The sequence below is a fragment of the Kogia breviceps genome, chromosome 1 (assembly GCF_026419965.1).
Source record: "Kogia breviceps isolate mKogBre1 chromosome 1, mKogBre1 haplotype 1, whole genome shotgun sequence".
Taxonomy (NCBI): domain Eukaryota; kingdom Metazoa; phylum Chordata; class Mammalia; order Artiodactyla; family Physeteridae; genus Kogia; species Kogia breviceps.
This window is the reverse complement of record NC_081310.1, coordinates 56,295,964-56,314,103: the sequence shown is the minus strand read 5'-3', so window position 1 is coordinate 56,314,103 and position 18,140 is coordinate 56,295,964. Positions and strand designations below refer to the sequence as shown.

Here is an 18,140-nt window from a genome sequence, read left to right as displayed (position 1 = left end):
TATTCCCCACCACCTCCTCAGGCCTCAGGAGGTATCAGCTAATTCCCCCAAATGTAAATTGCTTGTGTTTTGGGTTTTCAAAACCAAGAAAACGTGTGTCTCCCGGTGGCCCAGATAACGAGGCCCCAAACTCCCAAGTTATGGGTTGATTCTTGTAGCATGTTCCTATCCAAGGGGAAATGGCTAACCAGGCGTCTGGGACAGTGAGGCTATACAATAGCCACCCAGATTGCAGAGTTATCTAAGGAGAAATGTAAAAGGACTCCCAATAAACTACTTAGGAATTGTCACTGCCTCATTAAAGCTGCTGGACAATTTTGGAAAGAATCATTTACACCACATCTTGAAGTTTCCACAAAAGAGAACTCAAACTCACATTTTAAAGTTAAGTACATAAAACAAAAAGTTTTGGGGGGCCAAGGGGTCAACTCCCCCTTGTGTCCCTCCCTTGACAACAGTGGAAAAACACCCCTGAATCAATATTAAAAAAAAAAAAAAAAAAAAAAAAAGGAAGAAAAGAAAAAGGTGGGGGGAGTTAAGATATTTAAAGACAGAGAGAAAGAAAACAGCTTTAGAAAAAAAAAAACAACCACTGTCTCTTTAAAACAAAACAAAATCCCAGTGGGGACCGATAATCAGCAAATATTCAATCCAAATTGACCCCGGTGGAAGTTTATTACTGAATATTATGTACACTCAGAACTTTTTTGTTTTCTTTTTTATTATGAACACCTAGGCAGTGAAAACTGTTATGTTACTACATACATAGACACACCCAAAACATACAAAAATACTATTATTTCAAACTACTAAGAATAGGACAGTTCAGTTATCTTCATGCTATGACTTTAAGAGCATTACACTGAAACAAACAAGAAGTTAAACGACATTTTTTTAATATCCCAGAAATATACCAAAATATACATCTAAGCTTTGGAATTACTGAGGTTAGACTAATGCAAGTGCTGGGTAATCGTACTTAATACACAAGTCTAAGGTTCTGCAGGAAAGAAATTATCTTTGGTATCTGCATCAGGCTAATATTATTAACATTTGGATTTTGCTTTGGGATAGAGCTTGTATGACCCTAGAACCAAATCCCCCCCTCCCCTAATCAACTGAGATTAAAAAGATCCGTGTAAAAAGTTCCTTCATTTGCACCCACCACCCCCCAAGTTAAAAAGTCACAGGCATCTACCTAGCACAAAAGGTTGTGAAATACAATGCATAGTTGCACAGTGGTGCTGCAAAAAGGAAACAAACTACTGTAAGGAGAAATGAAAAAGCTTGATAATCGTTCTGCGTGTTTTCTCACAAACAGGACAGCCACTTCCAAGCAGTTCCAGTAAAGGAAAAGAGAGAAGGCTCAGAAGGGCACCTTGGCGAGTATTCACGGGCACGGCCCCAGAGGTTAAAGCACCCGGCAGAGCAGCCAATCCTGCACCAGTGTCTTCAACTTCCCCCACTCTGTGGAGTCCAAGGCGCCCAGCAGCACGCCCCGGGCTCCCAGTCCCTGCGCTAAGCCCCTGCAGTGACCATGGCTGTTGTAGAGAGGACTATCGTGGTGACGGGCTTCTGCCTACCGTTTTGGAAAATATGAAATGCCAGTTTGTTCCATGGCATGGTCACAGGTTGGCAGGAGCCAAAGCTACCAAGCATGCGCCTCTGCAAACCCTGGAACACGGGAAACAGACTCCCTGCCCTTTCAGTGCAGTCAGCCCCCCCCCCTTCCCTGCCCCGGGCCTCGCTCCTCTAAACACCAGGACGCCACAGACTGGATTGACGCTGAAGACTTCCCTTTTCTTTGGTTTTTTTGTTTGTTTTGAGTTTATACAATCATTAAAAAATCTTTGGTTTTGGCTGGAAACTTAAAAAACAAAACAAAACAAAACAAAGAAACCACCCTCCCCTGGCTTATAGCAGCAGTAGTAAGACCTGGCAAAGAAAGCTCTTTTTTCAACATTGGGGGTGGGAATTGAAGGTTGGGAACTACATTCAAAGAAAAGGTGAAGGGCTGGGGATGCAGCTTCTAGACAGCCCATTGGATATAAGATTGTCAAATAATAATAATATTAATAACAATAAAAACTTAAATATTTGGATTTTTTTGGTCATGTCAAAGGAAAAAAAGTGAAATGTGTATGCAGCAGTCAGCTTAAAGGAGCCTTTGGTGTCTTCCCTTCCACCCAAAGTCCTGAAAATAAGCAGAACCCTGAGGCCTCACAGGGGAAGGGGATGGCCTCCCCGCACCAGGGAGAAGGCAAGTACTGGAGGGGAGGTGTGGCCAGCAGTCAGAGATGGGGGGTGGGGTCGGGGCGTGGCCGGCTGGCCAGCCCCTAAGGGCAGGGTGGCAGGGAACAGATGTTAAGAGACCTGGGAAGACCCCCTGCAACAAAAAGGAGAAGATTGCAATTTGCCCTCAGTTTGCAGTAGCTTTTAAAGCAGCGACATTCAGAGGCTTTGGGAGGTCCCACCCTAGGCTACAGGTCCCGTGATGCTATAGGCCAGAGTTCAACATTACTTAGAGGAGGGAGGGCAGACTTGGCAACTCTGTAGGGTTTAGAGAAAGTTTTAAAGCAAGTTACTCAGTCACGAGTTAGAAATGAGGTATACAACAGCTCCTGGACTCGTGGTAGGGGGAAAACCCCACGCTTATTCACCTTGCCTCTGCCACCACCACCACAGCTGCGGGGACTGAACTACGGTCTAATGTGGGGGAGGGCATTTCCTTGGAGTGACACCTCCTGTGGACTGAGTAATGCACACAGGCCCCGCGAGCAGAGGTAAGAAGCCGGAAGAAGTCTGCGTCTCCACTTTGCCCGCACTCAGGGGAGACACACCATTTACTCTGTCAAAAGCCAATGTTATAATACAGTTGCAACGTCTTTGGTTCTCTCCTTCCCCCCCTCCTGACTGTTTGCAGTTTTACACACAACCAGGCTAGTCCACTCTACTCTCATACAGTACTTGCCTTCCGCAGACCCACGCAGGATCAGAACCAAAGACGTGGCACCCCACCCGCCTACAACTACAGCCTAACAGGACTGTCTTTCCAGCTTCTGAAAGTGCTTTCCCTTTCCTGCTCTATTGTTCAGACTTAGAGACGCTGCAGGACTAGGTAGGAGTACAGAGTCTTCTCTCTCCTTGGCTCTGTCCTTTTTCATTCGAAGGAGATCCCAATTTTAAAGAAGTGTTTGGATGTCTCATTTTGGAAACAGCACTGTACCCAACTGTCTGCCTGCAGACTTTGGGATATCATGTGAGAGAGCTCAATGCCACTGCCAAGTTACGAAAGCCTTAAGCTGCTTTTGTGAGGTTGTGGCTGACTCCATGAAAACAATGATGAACAAGTAAACAAAGAAAATTCGTGGGAACTTTGCAGCAGACCTCAATAATTTTTTTTAACAGTAAATTAGTTCTGGGGTCTGAACTTTCTGACAGTGTCCTGGGTTTGAACCAGACCGTGGCACTGGGTGGCGCGGCCCTGTGAGGAGTGGGCTGATTCAGGGACGCAGAAAGAATCATAAAGGGCACTGGCCCTGCCCTGCCCACCCTGGGAGCTTCACTTCCAGGTGCAGTGGTGGGTCCATCGTGTATGCCTTGTCTTCCCTCAACTGTTGTTTCAAGTGCTCTTATCTTCAATAGCCTTGATACCTGCTTCCTGACCTATCTAGTGCTTTGAAAAGTCACACAATATTAATACCACTTTTATGTAACGTCAGAACAATAAGATTATTAGTAAAGCTGTCATGATGTTCTGCAACCTGATCATTTTCTGTCAAGAGCAATAAATTTCTTATCCCTCCCCTCTTTTCCGTGTCTCGTCAACAGTACACCAAAACAGTGAACTACTCAATTCCCCAGAGCCTGTATGTAAAAACATTCTGGAACAATACAGCTCTATGGAAGAATAAAGGAAGGCCTTTTGGATTTCCATGTAATCTTGCTCTTGAAAATGCTTATCCTTCACAAGTGACAGAACAACTAAATATCGTCTGAATTCAAACAGGCTGTACTGGTTCTCTTTATATGTGTTAGATAAAGGGAAATAAGAAAAGAATTCTACCCCCATCTTTTGCCACCCCCCCTAAATTTCCCAGCAGTTCCAAGAATATCACTGCCACACTTAGCAACTCTATCCATCTTTACAGAGCCAGCAGAGTGAAACTAAATAAATCTCTTTTCCAAAGCCAGGATGACCAATAAGACTTCCTTCAAAAAGTGGGGATGGGGAGGGGAGAGGAAAAGGAAAGAGACAAAGGTAAAGCTTTTCCAAATTTCAGCTTTTTGCTCCTATTCCCTCTGCCTGTGTTGAAAACGTAAGGATAAACAATGCAGTGTCTTTGGTATCCAAACCGAACCCCACTTAGGTTCTGTGAGATGGATCACTTATTAAAAAATAGCCTTTCTGGACATAGAGTCTATATCTGAACTCAGGGAGCCAAGAAAGTTTATCCCAGAGTATGGCCAGAAAGGACTCTTAACTGTTCCTAAACCAGCATCTTTTCTCATTCACATCCCCACTAAGAACAATACTCTTCTCAATCTCACTAAACCATCCCTAAAGGTCACACTGTATCACAGGTAAGAGGCGAGCAGGTTGGCTTTCAACTTCTTGATCTGGTTTTCTTCTGTTCGCATTTTTGGTCGAGACAAAATTAGCCTTGGTATGAGAAAAGGATGTGAGGTTTTAAACTGTTGTGCTACTAGCACAACATTCAGTAACATGACAGAGGATGACAAAACAACAAAAAACAAAAAACCTGCTTAATTTTCTTAGATTAAGATGCACCAATCATTCATTTCTCCTTTCCTCTCCAAATTAAATGGTGCTTCTCTACTTCTGCCTCTATTTCTCAACCACACACCCCGACATTCACGCATTCATCCTTCTCCTAAGCTCTTGCTACGTACAGAGGTAATGAATCATCAGGAGAGGCTGGCGGGGTATGGGAGGCCTGGGCAGCCACAGGAAGGGATGTAAATGTCTTCGAAGACCCTGAACTGGACAATCCACGTGTAACCTGCATGCCACCACACACTGCACTGCAGGCCAGACCGCAGAGAGGCTAACGAATCCCAAACCCAAACACAGGGATGATCAAGTTTCCTTTGGCAAGACAGAGATAAGGAAAAGCGAACACACACGAGCAACGCAACATTTTCCTTCTAACATAATCACCTTCTTCTCTCCCCACCCACCCTCCCTAACCCTATAAACTGTAACCTATAAACAGGATCCCAAGTACATACAGCATCAATCATGTTTGTCAATCATAATAAACATCAGTTCAACTAAATGCTACAGCTAGAATTATTTCCACTATTTATAAAGTTTTTTCTTTTTACTTATTTATTTGGTTTTTAGTTTAAAACCAGTTCTGTAACAATGCTAAACTATGCTGAGGTATTTTATGAAGAGGCCAGAAGCTAGCTGTTACCCACGAGCATTACCCTCCCAGATTAAGGTATCACCATTCAAAGAGAAAAGGAAGAGAAGGAAGAGAGGAAAGGAGATCCAGATTACAGAATCAACATAAGATCTGCTAAGGTTTACTGCTTTTTGAGCAAAGGCTGAGAGTAGAAAAGCCCACACATGGAACTGCTTCAAGAATAAGGATGGTCAGAAGAAAGCAACTTCACAAATCGTATGGAAATCTGGGTGTAAACCTGACAACTCTGAGAAAAGACATATTCCCTGCCCTTTGGATGGAATCCTTTCAAATATCTTACTGAAAATTTCAGGCGTGTCCCATTGGATCTCTTTACATTAAGAAAAGAATGAGGCAGAACAGGATTAGTATCAGCCTTTAATGATGAAAGCAGTTTACTTATCCTATTTCTGTCCAAGTTCACATTTGTACTGTGTGCACCATCTATGCAAATCGATGGCCAGGGCTGTGATTAAACTAAATGCTTTTCACTAAATGCTTTTCACACACACATACAAAAATGAACTCATAAAGGTTATGATCAAATGAATCCATCAATTCTTGCCCATTTGAGTAATTTTAAATTTCAAGGTTTTAGTCTTTTTCTCCATTAGTATTGATGGTCTTTTTAACATTTTCAGCTCCAATAAACACGGTCTGAATGAATAAACTTTAAATTCATCAATTTTAGATGCCGATTAAGGAGAAAGTATTTGACCAACTCTCATAATTAATTGTTGAGGCTCTTTAATGGAGGGTTCTCAGATCGCAGACTGATTTCTGGGGGGCCCCTGAGGGGTCCAAGGCCACAGCAGACTGCTAGCAGGAAGTCGGAGCCAGGTGCTGCCCACCCCTCACCTGCTCATGGCCAGCCCTGGCGCTCAGGGCTTGCTGAGTGCTCCCTGTCCGCTTTCTCTTTTCTTCCTATTGTAACGATTTTACTTTTTTCTTGGTAAAGAAAGTTTTGTGAGGATGACATGGTTTGGGAACAACTTTAGACTAGGAACAACAAAGAGTTTCTTTTGTAAGCCAAGTGTTTATTATACACTAACTGCAATGTTTACTATCAGGATTTACAACTTTAAAAATCTACATTAATTTCCTACATTTTCAAATGTATCCAGCTTTCCCAGCAATTTAAATAGAAAATTTAATGATAAAGATTGGGCTGAATTTAAATATTGTGTCAAGCAAGTATCTGTGCTTCTGAATATAGACAAGGTTTTCTCCCACCTTCCCAAATAAATGAGGGATAATAGAACAAAATAATGTAAAAAAGAGGTACAATTGTGCTTTTCTCCCCAACAATGAATGAACTGTGTAGAACAAATTGGCAAGATAATCTTACTAAAAATCTTTTAATATTATTTTCCCTTTTAAAAAAACATTAATTTCTAATAATGCTACCATGAAGTACAAGTCAGTATATGGTCCTACACAGAACGAAAGTTGTATTCCTTTGGTTCCATTCCTCAATAATAAGTTGAGTAAATTAGGATGGTATTGATCTTTCTTACCAAATAAATAAAAGCAAGTGTGTTTTATATCAGGTAATGAATGGATAGGAACAATTTTTTTAATTCTAAAAAGCTGCCTATGTAACTTCAGAAATATTTAAACTAACATAGCACTCAACATATTTCTTAAATCAGGAACAATAATATTGTTCCTCAAGAAGCCCTTTTCCAGGTCTTTCTGCTGTCCTTTAGATTTATACAGGGTACAAATAAAGTTCACAACCAAATTGCCCTGCTTGTGATAAGCAGGATTCAAACAATTACATTCACCACTCCCTAGGGAGGGCCCATTACCATGGGCAAATATAGTATCGCTATAAATGCATTTAGAATTAGTCTTTGGCTTAATATGTGTTAACCAAATTCAGGGATAAAATAAAACTTGCATAAACATTAAGGGGAAAAAAAGAATGACACAGTGAACTGTGATGACCTATCTGGTCCTTCTTCTTAGAAATGCAGAAATGCTACCAAACATCTCTAACATCTCTTTTTGGTCAAATGGTCCCTCTTAATTTCCAGACTCTCCCATATAAGGTGGCTAAAAGTTAAGTCTGAGTACCTTAGCTTAGGAGATTCATTCAATTCAAAAAGCATTTCTTGAGATGATAAAAAAGATGATATAAAGTAAAAAAGGACTAAAGGTTGAGTCATGACACAATATGATCAGTAGACTATCTAGGGATGATGATGATGGGGAGTCAATTTTAAGTTAAACACCCATCAACAAGCTGTTTTAGTGTTTCATGTGTACATGTGTAAATGTACCTTTCATTTCACAACTTGTTTTTAAATAAGAGAAAAAAAGAGAAAAATTCTAAAAGTTACCTTTGTCTAAGGATTTATTTCTTCTTTTAAACACAGGTTTTTATGCTGGTTTAAATTTTATCTTCATAAAGTGATCCACAACCCCACATACACAAAGGCAGAATCCCCCTATCCCGAATTAACTAGAAAATATAGACAGGTCAGGGAAGAGAAGACCATCGTACTGATATTTAAAGCTTAGTATCTTTTTTTAAAATATTGAAGTCTGTTGGTGAATCTTATTTGGGAGAGGGAGCATTTTTGAACCACATAGGAAAACAAACAAACACAGCCTTTCCTTGCTTTTCCTCTTAATCCACTGGGCTTGAGTCCCTTGGGATTCAACACTTCCTTTGGTAGCAATTTTGGGAAATTAATGCTACAACCTCTAATGCAGTATGGTGGGTATCAGCACTTCCCTCCCTGAATCCTTCCTCCTAACTTACCACTCCCAAGGGAGGGACTCATCATTATGGGCAGCTACAGTTATTACTGACAGCCCTAAAATCATTTGCACAGACTAAAATTAGAGATGTCAAATCAGGAAAAAAGATTAAATTCAACTACATCAGAGAAATAGTGGGATGAAGAGGAGAAAAATTAATAACTGACACTGCCATTCTATTTACACACCGAACTAAATAAACTACTTAAAAAATCAAGTTAATGTCTGCCCAGAGGATATTACAACTTACCAACATAAAAGGTTAAAACAAGCAGCAACTTTTATATAAAATTAATAAAGACAAATGAAAAAAGAAATTGTCAGTAGCATCTATCTCCTCAATGTGTCTGAACTGCACGATATAAACTAGTCCATTAGTACAGCAGCTTGCTAAAAATTGACTTTGGTTCAAGCTTAGTCCAAAAAACAACATAAAAAAAACATACCACACACAAAAACGGTGGATGGACATTTGTTAGTTTCCCTGCTTGCAGTTCATTGATTTTGGAGGGATTTTAGGAAGGTGAAGGGTAGTTAATTAAATACTTTGTGAAATAAAATGGGAAGACAGAAGGAATAGAAGAAAAATTAACAAGGGAACTAAAACATTTCTGGTCTTTTAATATTAATATGCCTGTCTCCCACTTAGATGATCACAAACAAAAATGCACATTGTGTCTGTATCACTGCCTTTCCCAACACTGTGAAGAGACAAATACACAGAATCCAAGCTCCCTTGTAGATATAAGCAGAGCATGCAGAAGAAAAATACCTGTAAGCTCTCTCTCAGCCCCCAGCTCGAAACGGGGAAAAAGTGCAGTCATAGGACCACCAGAGATATAAGCAAGCACCCACAAACACCAGATGGGAACCTTTCACTCCAATAAGAAGGGAGCTCAGATGAGCTGCACTGCAGTGATCCAGTCTTTTGGGAACTTTTTGGATACGGATACTATAATAATAGAACACTGACAAAAAGGGGAATCTAATTTCCAAGTTACCCTCATTCCTCTTCATCTACTTCCATAAACACTTCCTTTCCATGGGCTCATTTACATCATCTAGAAATACCCTGAAAACAATTATGGAAGCGAATCGCCTTCTACAATGAACAGAGAGATGTGTATTGCCATTTAGACCTACCTAGCAGGAGCATCACTAACAAACCAAGGAGACACTTGAGGTGTGTGCAAAGTTCCTGCTCAAAGTCTTTCAAAGGTTCTACAGATCCCATGCCCGGCTAATGAGTGCCTTCTCTAGTCAGAGAACCAAGGAGAGCATCAGGGTTAGAGGAATTGATAAGCCATCTGGTGAAAGTCTGTAGCTAACCTCAGACTCTTCTCATCACACCTCTTTTGGTGATCTATAACCAATGGAAAACAGTCTAGTAGAGTTCCTTCAGAAAACAAAAGAAGGGAAAAGTTTCCCAATTTCAGTAAATTATTTTGTTCTTTGCCAAGTAAGTTAAAAGAAGTTTGGATGAAAAACTTCCACAAAATGGAAAAAACAAACAAACACACCAACAGTAGAGCATTTCAGGAGATAAGAAATCAGGAGAACCACCAAGTTAGGTGTCTGCAGTAGTCTTTGCTCTTCGGAACCAAATCCTGCCCTGCAACATGTACAGCCATTCCTGTTGAAAGTAGCAGAAAGCAGCACTGTTGCACCACAGGATCTGGGTCTCAGGTCATTCAATGATTTGGGGTGAGTGAGAGCTACAGTTCAGCAGGAATTCCTTCCTACACAAAAGTGCTCCAAAGGCACCACCTGATGTGGGGGGGGGGGGGGCGTGTGTGGAGTGGGAGTGTTTGCACACACTGCCTTCAGCTTCTGCACCAAGCCTCTTGCATAAGTGGCAAAAGAAAATAATTTTCTAGCACCTCTGTAAGAGTCATCAAGGATAAGGAAACCAGCAAGAACATTCCCCGCAATTAAGAACGTTAAGTCCCCCTTACCCTAAAACCCTCCCGCCCCACAGTGTGGGAGCTCACTGAAATAGGATCCAGGAGCAAGAGATAAACATGTCCAAACTATATATATATATAAAAAACAATAACAACAACAACAATAACAATAGAGATACAGTAATACAGGCCTGCCTAAATTGTACCAGTTAAGAAAGGAACCCCCAACACAATTGATACGATTATAAACACCTTGTTATGACTTAATGGCCTGTACAACAGACCCATAAAAATGATTTTTTTTAAGAAAAAAAGAAATTTAGACAAACAAGAAATCCCCTTCCTATATTGGAATTGGTAACCCACCTTAACTCGTCATCATGACTGCTGGAAATGATAAGTAGTCCTTTCACTTATTTTTTTGTTTGTTTGTTTTTGATTTTTTGTTTCTGCCTTTTTTTTTGTTTTTTTTTTAGATTTTTGGTTAGAAAGTTCTCCAATCCATGAAGCAATCCTGAAAAGACAGTGTTTTATTACAAAATTAGGCAAATGTTGTCCCGTTTCCATCTTTTTTTTCCGGCATGTGTTTTTCCTTCTCTCCCTCCTCTTCCTTGCCCTTGCAACATGGCAAGAGGAAGCGCATCACGTGTTTCAGTCTCAGCCAGGCTGGCAGCCAGTTGCACTCGGAGTGAAGAAGGGGGCTGGGCAGCGTCACTCAGCCCAGCTCACTGTGCCTTGGAGGCGGTGGTGGTGGAGGCAGCCCCACTGGCAGAGGCCGCTGTGAAGAGAGAGGTCTGGAGGGGCTCAGCTGAGGTGGAGGTGGCATGGAGGCTGGCTACAGGTCCAGGATTCCCTGCAGAGGCTGCAGCGGCAGAGACCAAGCTAACTGGGTTGCTGGTGAGCAGAGAGAGGTTCTGAGGGTTCAGGAACAGAGGGGCAGTCACGATGTTGGGGGCTCCTCCCGCATTGGCAAATACCAGGTTCCCAGTTGCATCCAGTGACGTTATTGGAAGAGAGCCACCAGAAGCAAGAGCTACAGACAAACCCCCCGCAAAACAGGCGGGAAGGAGAATGTTAGCATCATCCCGGAGAAGCCAAACAACACATCAAATGTACTGAGTTTTCCTACAACACAGATGGAAAAAGCGTATCCCTTAACTGAATTTTTTACCCTTAATTACAGCAATATATGGTCACCAACTGAAGTTTATTTATAATTCTGAAAGAGCCTAAAGGGCTGAAAACTCTAATTTAATAAGCATGATCAGGATAGGTGAGAGAATCAAAGAGTCATGTTTCTATCTTGAAATCTCAACTTTATTCCATCTACCTAGAAATATTTGTTAAATCCAATAATTTTGTTTTTAATGAAGATTACTACTGCCTTTAGATTACCTCCATTCAAAAAACAAACTAGCTACAGTGATTAAGGCATTAAAACATAGTTAGCTTTTATCAAACCAACTGGCATTACTGATAAATTTGAGCACTTTATAGTGTGATATATAAGATAAAAACTGTCTTTCAAAAAGACTTTAGTTCTAAAATAAGTTATATATTAACAAATAAAGTATAAAGTGTGATTCATTTCTCACTTCAAAACATTTAATTTCTATGACCTGTAAAAGGAGAATGATGAGTCTCTGTAGGAGGAAAGCAGAGCTATACTGATGTAGGTGGGTTCTAAGGTTAGGACTTGCTTTAATACATAAGAATTTTTCTGTGATGCTGTTGCTTCTCCTTCATCATCAAAATTTTCATTAAAATAATTGGGCACTCTAATATCTTTTCCTGTATCTGACAACCCCCCACAATCCCCTCACCCATATAACCACATCCTCACATGTATATTTGAGGCACATGCATTTCCTAGTGGCATTAAAAATTTGATTGATTTCTTACATAATATATAAAGAAAGAGAGGAACTGAGGGAATGTCCTTGACTTTGGACATGATCACACAAAGAGTACAGAACACTGAGTCTTGGTACAGCTTGATGTTTTCTGAGATTCCAGGCTTAGGGTCATAGTCCAGTTCTAGATCTTCCCAGAGAGTACCTGTTCTGTCCTCAGTTATGCCCTATGGAAGGCATCTTGCCTTTTTAGTATCACTACAGCCAGAGGTACACCAAAATGCAAGAGAAAAAGTGATTTATCACAAATCTTACTCCAAAAAGAAATCCTTTTATAATAGAAGCTTTACAGATCTAACCATCAATTTCACATATGATTTAGTCAATGAGAAAGTCAACATAATGTAAGGTAATCTAGGTCATGTTTTAGATTTGTCTGTAACTAATATTGTCTACAGTATACTGTAGAGATATCATCCATGAAACACTAATCTTAATTGAAGTTCGCTAACAGCTTATTTTTTGGTCCCAAGAACTCTCATTTAAGCCCAAATTATTTTAAGAAAAATTTCTCACATTAATATAGTGATATCTCAAAGTGTTTCCTTGAATCACTTAACAGCAAGCATCTTCAAACACAAAGCTCAGACGTTAAACAAATCAAACCCTTCAATACATAGAATGAGTGGATTTACACTCATTTTATTTTTTTTTTATTTTTTTTTATTTTTTATTTTTTTGCGGTATGCGGGCCTCTCACTGTTGTGGCCTCTCCCGTTGCGGAGCACAGGCTCCGGACGCGCAGGCTCAGCGGCCATGGCTCACGGGCCCAGCCGCTCCGCGGCATGTGGGATCTTCCCGGACCAGGGCACGAACCCGTGTCTCCTGCATCGGCAGGCGGATTCTCAACCACTGCGCCACCAGGGAAGCCCTACACTCATTTTAGACTGGAGAGCATGCTAAGGCCAAAAGGGACCCATCTAGGCTTGGAAAAGAGACATTAAAGTCTAAGAGAATATATGCTCTATAATGATGGGGATATACAAAGGGCAGAACCTAACAAGAATTAAAAGTACTCGAAGTCTGCATGATGTGCTCCAACGTTAATCCGTTATAGGGCCTTCTTGTATACGGCTCTCTTAGGGGCAGGGGTGGGGACTGGAGAATTTTTCCTGGTCAAGTTTGCCTGGGGATGGGTCTTGGATGACTATTTAGATAAATGTAGGAGGAAATTCTGCCTCCAAGTGTATTTACATAAGAAGATAAATATCAGCATTAAAGTTCCGGTTTCTTTCTTTCTTATTTTTGGCCACACCATGTGGCATGTGAGATCTTAGTTCCCCGACCAGGGATAGGACCCCCCGCGCCCCCTATAGTGGAAGCTCAGAGTCTTAACCGCTGACCTGCCAGGGAAGTCCCAGTCCTGGTTTCTTAATACACCAAACTAAGTATATTTCCTGTTCTTACAGACCGACACCTACATTTCTCTTACAAAGCTGTTTACAAGGACACATTCTTGGTCCTCAGGTTAGTCAGCATTATCAATTCAACTATCTCTTCCCGTCACTTTCACCTCTAGCAAAGCAGACTTCCTCCATTAAAAAAAAAAAAAAAAAAAAAGGCTAAGTAAGGAAAAAAATTCTACTGACCTTGAATAGTTGCCAGTGTACTGTTGCTCATCAGAGCTGGGCTGAGAGCACCACCCAGGGTCCCTGGATTGAGACTGAGTAAGGCACCTCTGAAAGTCCAAAAGAGCAGTCACTTTATTACAATGTAGACGCCTGTGTGTCAGTTTGACAACATACCCAAATGGATAAGAAAAAGGAAAATACAACTGGGGAAGTATATGGAAATATGTTATTCTCTTTACACTCTTACATGGTTTGGTTAGTACTTCCAAGTTACTGCTTTCCTTGATTCTCACTTGTACAAAGCAAAACAAGGTTATGGTCCACACAAAATGTAAAACTTGCAGTCATTTTGACTCTTTGAATTACTTCATTCTCCTTTCTTCCAAAACAAAAGGAAAAAAATGCCAGAGAAAGGAATATATTTACAAAGTAATTCTTATTTGTTTGATGATAATATAAAATTGGGAATCCTATTACTGTATCTCTTATTTATGCTTGAGAATTAGAAAGCAGACAGTTCAGAGCTTAATGGAGAAAGCAGAAGAATAAGAGTCAGGAATCCTGGGCTTGCTTCCTGGTCCCATCACTCAGGTATAATCAGTGGCCTGGTGTTCTGTATCTTCATCTAGAAATAAAGGTATGACTACTGTCCTTCCAGAGTGTTAAGAAACTTAATTCCAACCATAATCAAAATCCTTGTGCTACTACTATAGAGCAACCCATTTCAAAGAGATTATAGCTTTAAAGGATTTTTTGTTTTTGTCTTTTGTCTTTTTTTGTATTTAAGATAGTGATGAAAATGTATTCCCTATAAGTAACTCCAGGGATGACCTCCTAACTGTTTTTCAGATGTAAACAAGACGAGAAAGCACCTTACCCAGCTGCAAACTGTGAGGGTGCCATCAGGCCTGGGTTTAGTCCTGCAGCCGCAGCCATGGCAGCAAGACTAGCATTTGCTGGCAACTGTGCAGCTCCTTGGAGGGCAGCAGCTGCTGCTGTCTGCAACCCTGATGCTGTCACCATCACCTGGCTGGTCCCAAGAGGAGAGGACAAAGGAGTGGAGGTGGTGTGTGTTGTGCTGGTCTCACTGGCACTGGATGCCTCGGAGGTGGAGGCTGAGGCAGAGGGGGAGGGACTCAGAGAAGGGGAAGTGACTGCTGAGGAAGCCGGAGGCGCTGTGGAAATCACGGCTGCAGTGTTGTTGGAGGTGGTGTCTGTAGTGCCTGAAAAGGGAATCATATTAGAAAGTGACCTTCTGTAAATGTTTTTGGAAGAATGGCTGCTTTATTCAACCATACTCTAGAATCAACTGAATAATTAATTTACCATCCAGTAACCTCTAAACGTGTCCTTTTTTATGAACCGAGTTTAGTGTTTCTAGAGAAATTAACCACAAAACCAAACATTTTAAGAACCAAAGCCATGAACCCTACTTTAAGAGGCAAGAGCAATAAAGTAACCATAAAACAAACGGGGAACACAGCTCTCCATTTCCAATTTCCTATTAAAAATTAAAAACACAAAAAATCACAGAAGCTCTAACTACAGAACACAACTGCTCTGGGGAAGAAATGTACAAGCAAAAAAAATCCAAGCTTCTGAAAAGCATTTTCATTCAGAAATCTCCTTAGTAGTCTCTATAGAAAAATCAAAACAAAGCAATGAAATCAAGAAAAACTAAAAGTTACACATTTTTCTCAAATAAGTATCAATAACATGCACAGAAACAGTACGAAAATAACTAAAGGCATATGTCCAGATGCCTTTTTTTTAATTTTAAAAAATTTATTAAAAAAACAAAACATAATGGTACAAAAAGGTTGAAAGTAAAAGAATTGGAAAAGATATACTGTGCAAATATAAACCAAAAGGAAATTATATAATAACAGATACAGTAGACTTGAAAGCAAAAGCATTACTAGAAATAAACAAGGGCACTTCATATCAACAAGACCAATTTACCAGGAAGTTTTAAATTTGTATGCACTTAGCTTCAAATTATATAGAGCAACAGAGCTACAAGGAAAAAATAGACAAATTCACGATCATAATAGGAGATTTAACATACTGCTGTCATTCACTGATAGAGGATACCTCTTTCAGAACCAGTAGACCCCCCCCAAAAAAAAATTAGTAAGGATATAAAAAACTTAAATAACATGAGCAGCAAATTTGATCCAACACACAGATATATAGTCACTGTACTCCAAAACTTTAAATTACAAATTATTTTCAAGCACACTTGGCACATTTTAAAAACTGACCATATTGTGCTATAAGGCAAATTTTAACAAATTTCAAAGTATTAAAATTATACAAAGTGTGTTAATTGACTTGTAGTTAAGCTACAAATCAGTAACAAAAAAGTAACTAGAAGTTATGAAATACACTACTTCTAAGTAACCCCCCCAAAACAAATCACAATTGGAGTCAGAAAACAATTTGAACTGAATGATAATAGAAATATTACATACCAAAATTTGGATGTGACTAAACCTGTGCTTACAGGAAAATGTATAGTCTTTTTTTTTCCCCCAAGGTAACAGTAGTGTTGTCTTTTTTTTAATTGCACACATGTCTATAAACCTAATAAACAGGTTTCCTCTATTTTTTTTATACAGCAGGTTCTTATTAGTCATCAATTTTATACACATCAGTGTGTACATGTCAATCCCAATCTCCCAATTCATCACACCACCACCCCCACTCCCCCGCGGCTTTACCCCTTGGTGTCCATACATTTGTTCTCTACATCTGTGTCTCAATTTCTGCCCTGCAAACCGGTTCATCTGTACCATTTTTCTAGGTTCCACATATATGCATTAATATATGATATTTGTTTTTCTCTTTCTGACTTACTTCACTCTGTATGACAGTCTCTAGATCCATCCACGTCTCAACAAATGACTCAATTTCGTTCCTTTTTATGGCTGAGTGATATTCCTTTGTATGTATGTACCACATCTTCTTTATCCATTCGTCTGTCAATGGGCATTTAGGTTGCTTCCATGACCTGGCTTTTGTAAATAGTGCTGCAATGAACATTGGGGTGCATGTGTCTTTTTGAATTATGGTTTTCTCTGGGTATATGCCCAGTAGTGGGATTGCTGGATCATATGGTAATTCTATTTTTAGTTTTTTAAGGAACCTTCATACTGTTCTCCATAGTGGCTGTATCAATTTACATTCCCACCAACAGTGCAAGAGGGGTCCCTTTTCTCCACACCCTCTCCAGCATTTGTTGTTTGTAGATGTTCTGATGAAGCCCATTCTAACTGGTGTGAGGTGATACCTCATTGTAGTTTTGATTTGCATTTCTTTAATAATTAGTGATGTTGAGCAGCTTTTCATGTGCTTCTTGGCCATCTGCATGTCTTCTTTGGAGAAATGTCTATTTAGGTCTTCTGCCCATTTTTGGATTGGGTTGTTTGTTTTTTTAATATTGAGCTGCACGAGCTGTTTATATATTTTGGAGATTAATCCTTTGTCCGTTGATTTGTTTGCAAATATTTTCTCCCATTCTGAGGGTCAGATGCCTTCTCTGCATTAAAAAATTTAAGTGGCTATTGGGTAATGAAAAAAGTCTATTGTGGTAAACATTTTCTTCTTCTTCTTTTTTTTTTTGGCCATGCCATGCACCTTGTGGGATCTTAGTTCCCCAATCAGGGATCAAACCCGGGGCCCCAGCAGTGAAAGCACCAAGTCCTAACCACTGGACCACCAGAGAATTCCCAACATTTTCTTATTTGAGGAAACAACAACATACAATGATATTATGATTCTCATAAAAGTTAGTATGAAAAAATGAAGATGTAGAAAATTGTTGAGAGGCCTAAAAAAAAATCAAAATGCCAAAATTTCTTTTTGTTATAAGGAGAACAAATATTTGAATACAAATAACTAACTGCCATTAAAAATATCACTGACAGTTAAAACACATTCACTGAAATGATTTACTATTATAGATCAATATCGTCCAACAGAAATACAGTATATATGTAATTAAATTTTCTAGTAGTCCCAGTGAAAATAGTAAAAAGAAACAGGTGAAATTAGTTTTAATATTATGCCCTATTTAACCCAGAATATCCCAAATACATTTCAACATAAAATCATTATTTTAAAAATTTAATGAGTTTGTTTCATACTAAGCTTTGAAAAGCAAATCTCAATTTGAACTAGCCACATCTTACATGCATAAAAGCCATGAGGCTAGTGCTTACCATATTGTATAGCACAGGTCTAAAATATCTCTAGAAGTTAGGCCTAGTGTTACTTAAAGAATATCAAGTCCCTTTGCCTAAAGCAGAAATAACTGATAAGGCATAGGATAGATATAGAAGATGCCAACTATTCCCACTGAGCTGTAATTTTGATGCTATCTAACATCATCAAAGTATAGAACAGGCCTTCTTACTTCAGTAATCAGTAAATGCTACATACAAAAAAAACCAGCGGCCTAAACTAGTTGGAACTTCATTTAGCAAAAGTCACTATGTTCTAGGATACGATCAACCACATATATGTGTATAGCAGAACCTAAGTGGTATT

General features: G+C 39.7%; 1 protein-coding gene across 6 annotated transcripts in view; it reads right to left on the bottom strand.

The window, feature by feature from the left end:
* Positions 1-10,344: 10,344 nt before the first annotated feature.
* Positions 10,345-18,140, bottom strand: part of POU2F1 (POU class 2 homeobox 1) — a 180,635-nt gene continuing 172,839 nt past the window's right edge. For all 6 annotated transcript variants that reach the window (XM_059044654.2, XM_059044575.2, XM_067031937.1 and 3 more), the window contains 3 exons: positions 14,467-14,812; positions 13,608-13,696; positions 10,345-11,138 (listed from right to left, as the gene is read on the bottom strand). In XM_059044654.2, coding sequence (XP_058900637.1) covers positions 10,831-11,138; positions 13,608-13,696; positions 14,467-14,812 — 743 coding nt within the window. In that variant the 3' untranslated portion in view covers positions 10,345-10,830. The remainder of the gene's footprint in view (positions 11,139-13,607; positions 13,697-14,466; positions 14,813-18,140) is intronic.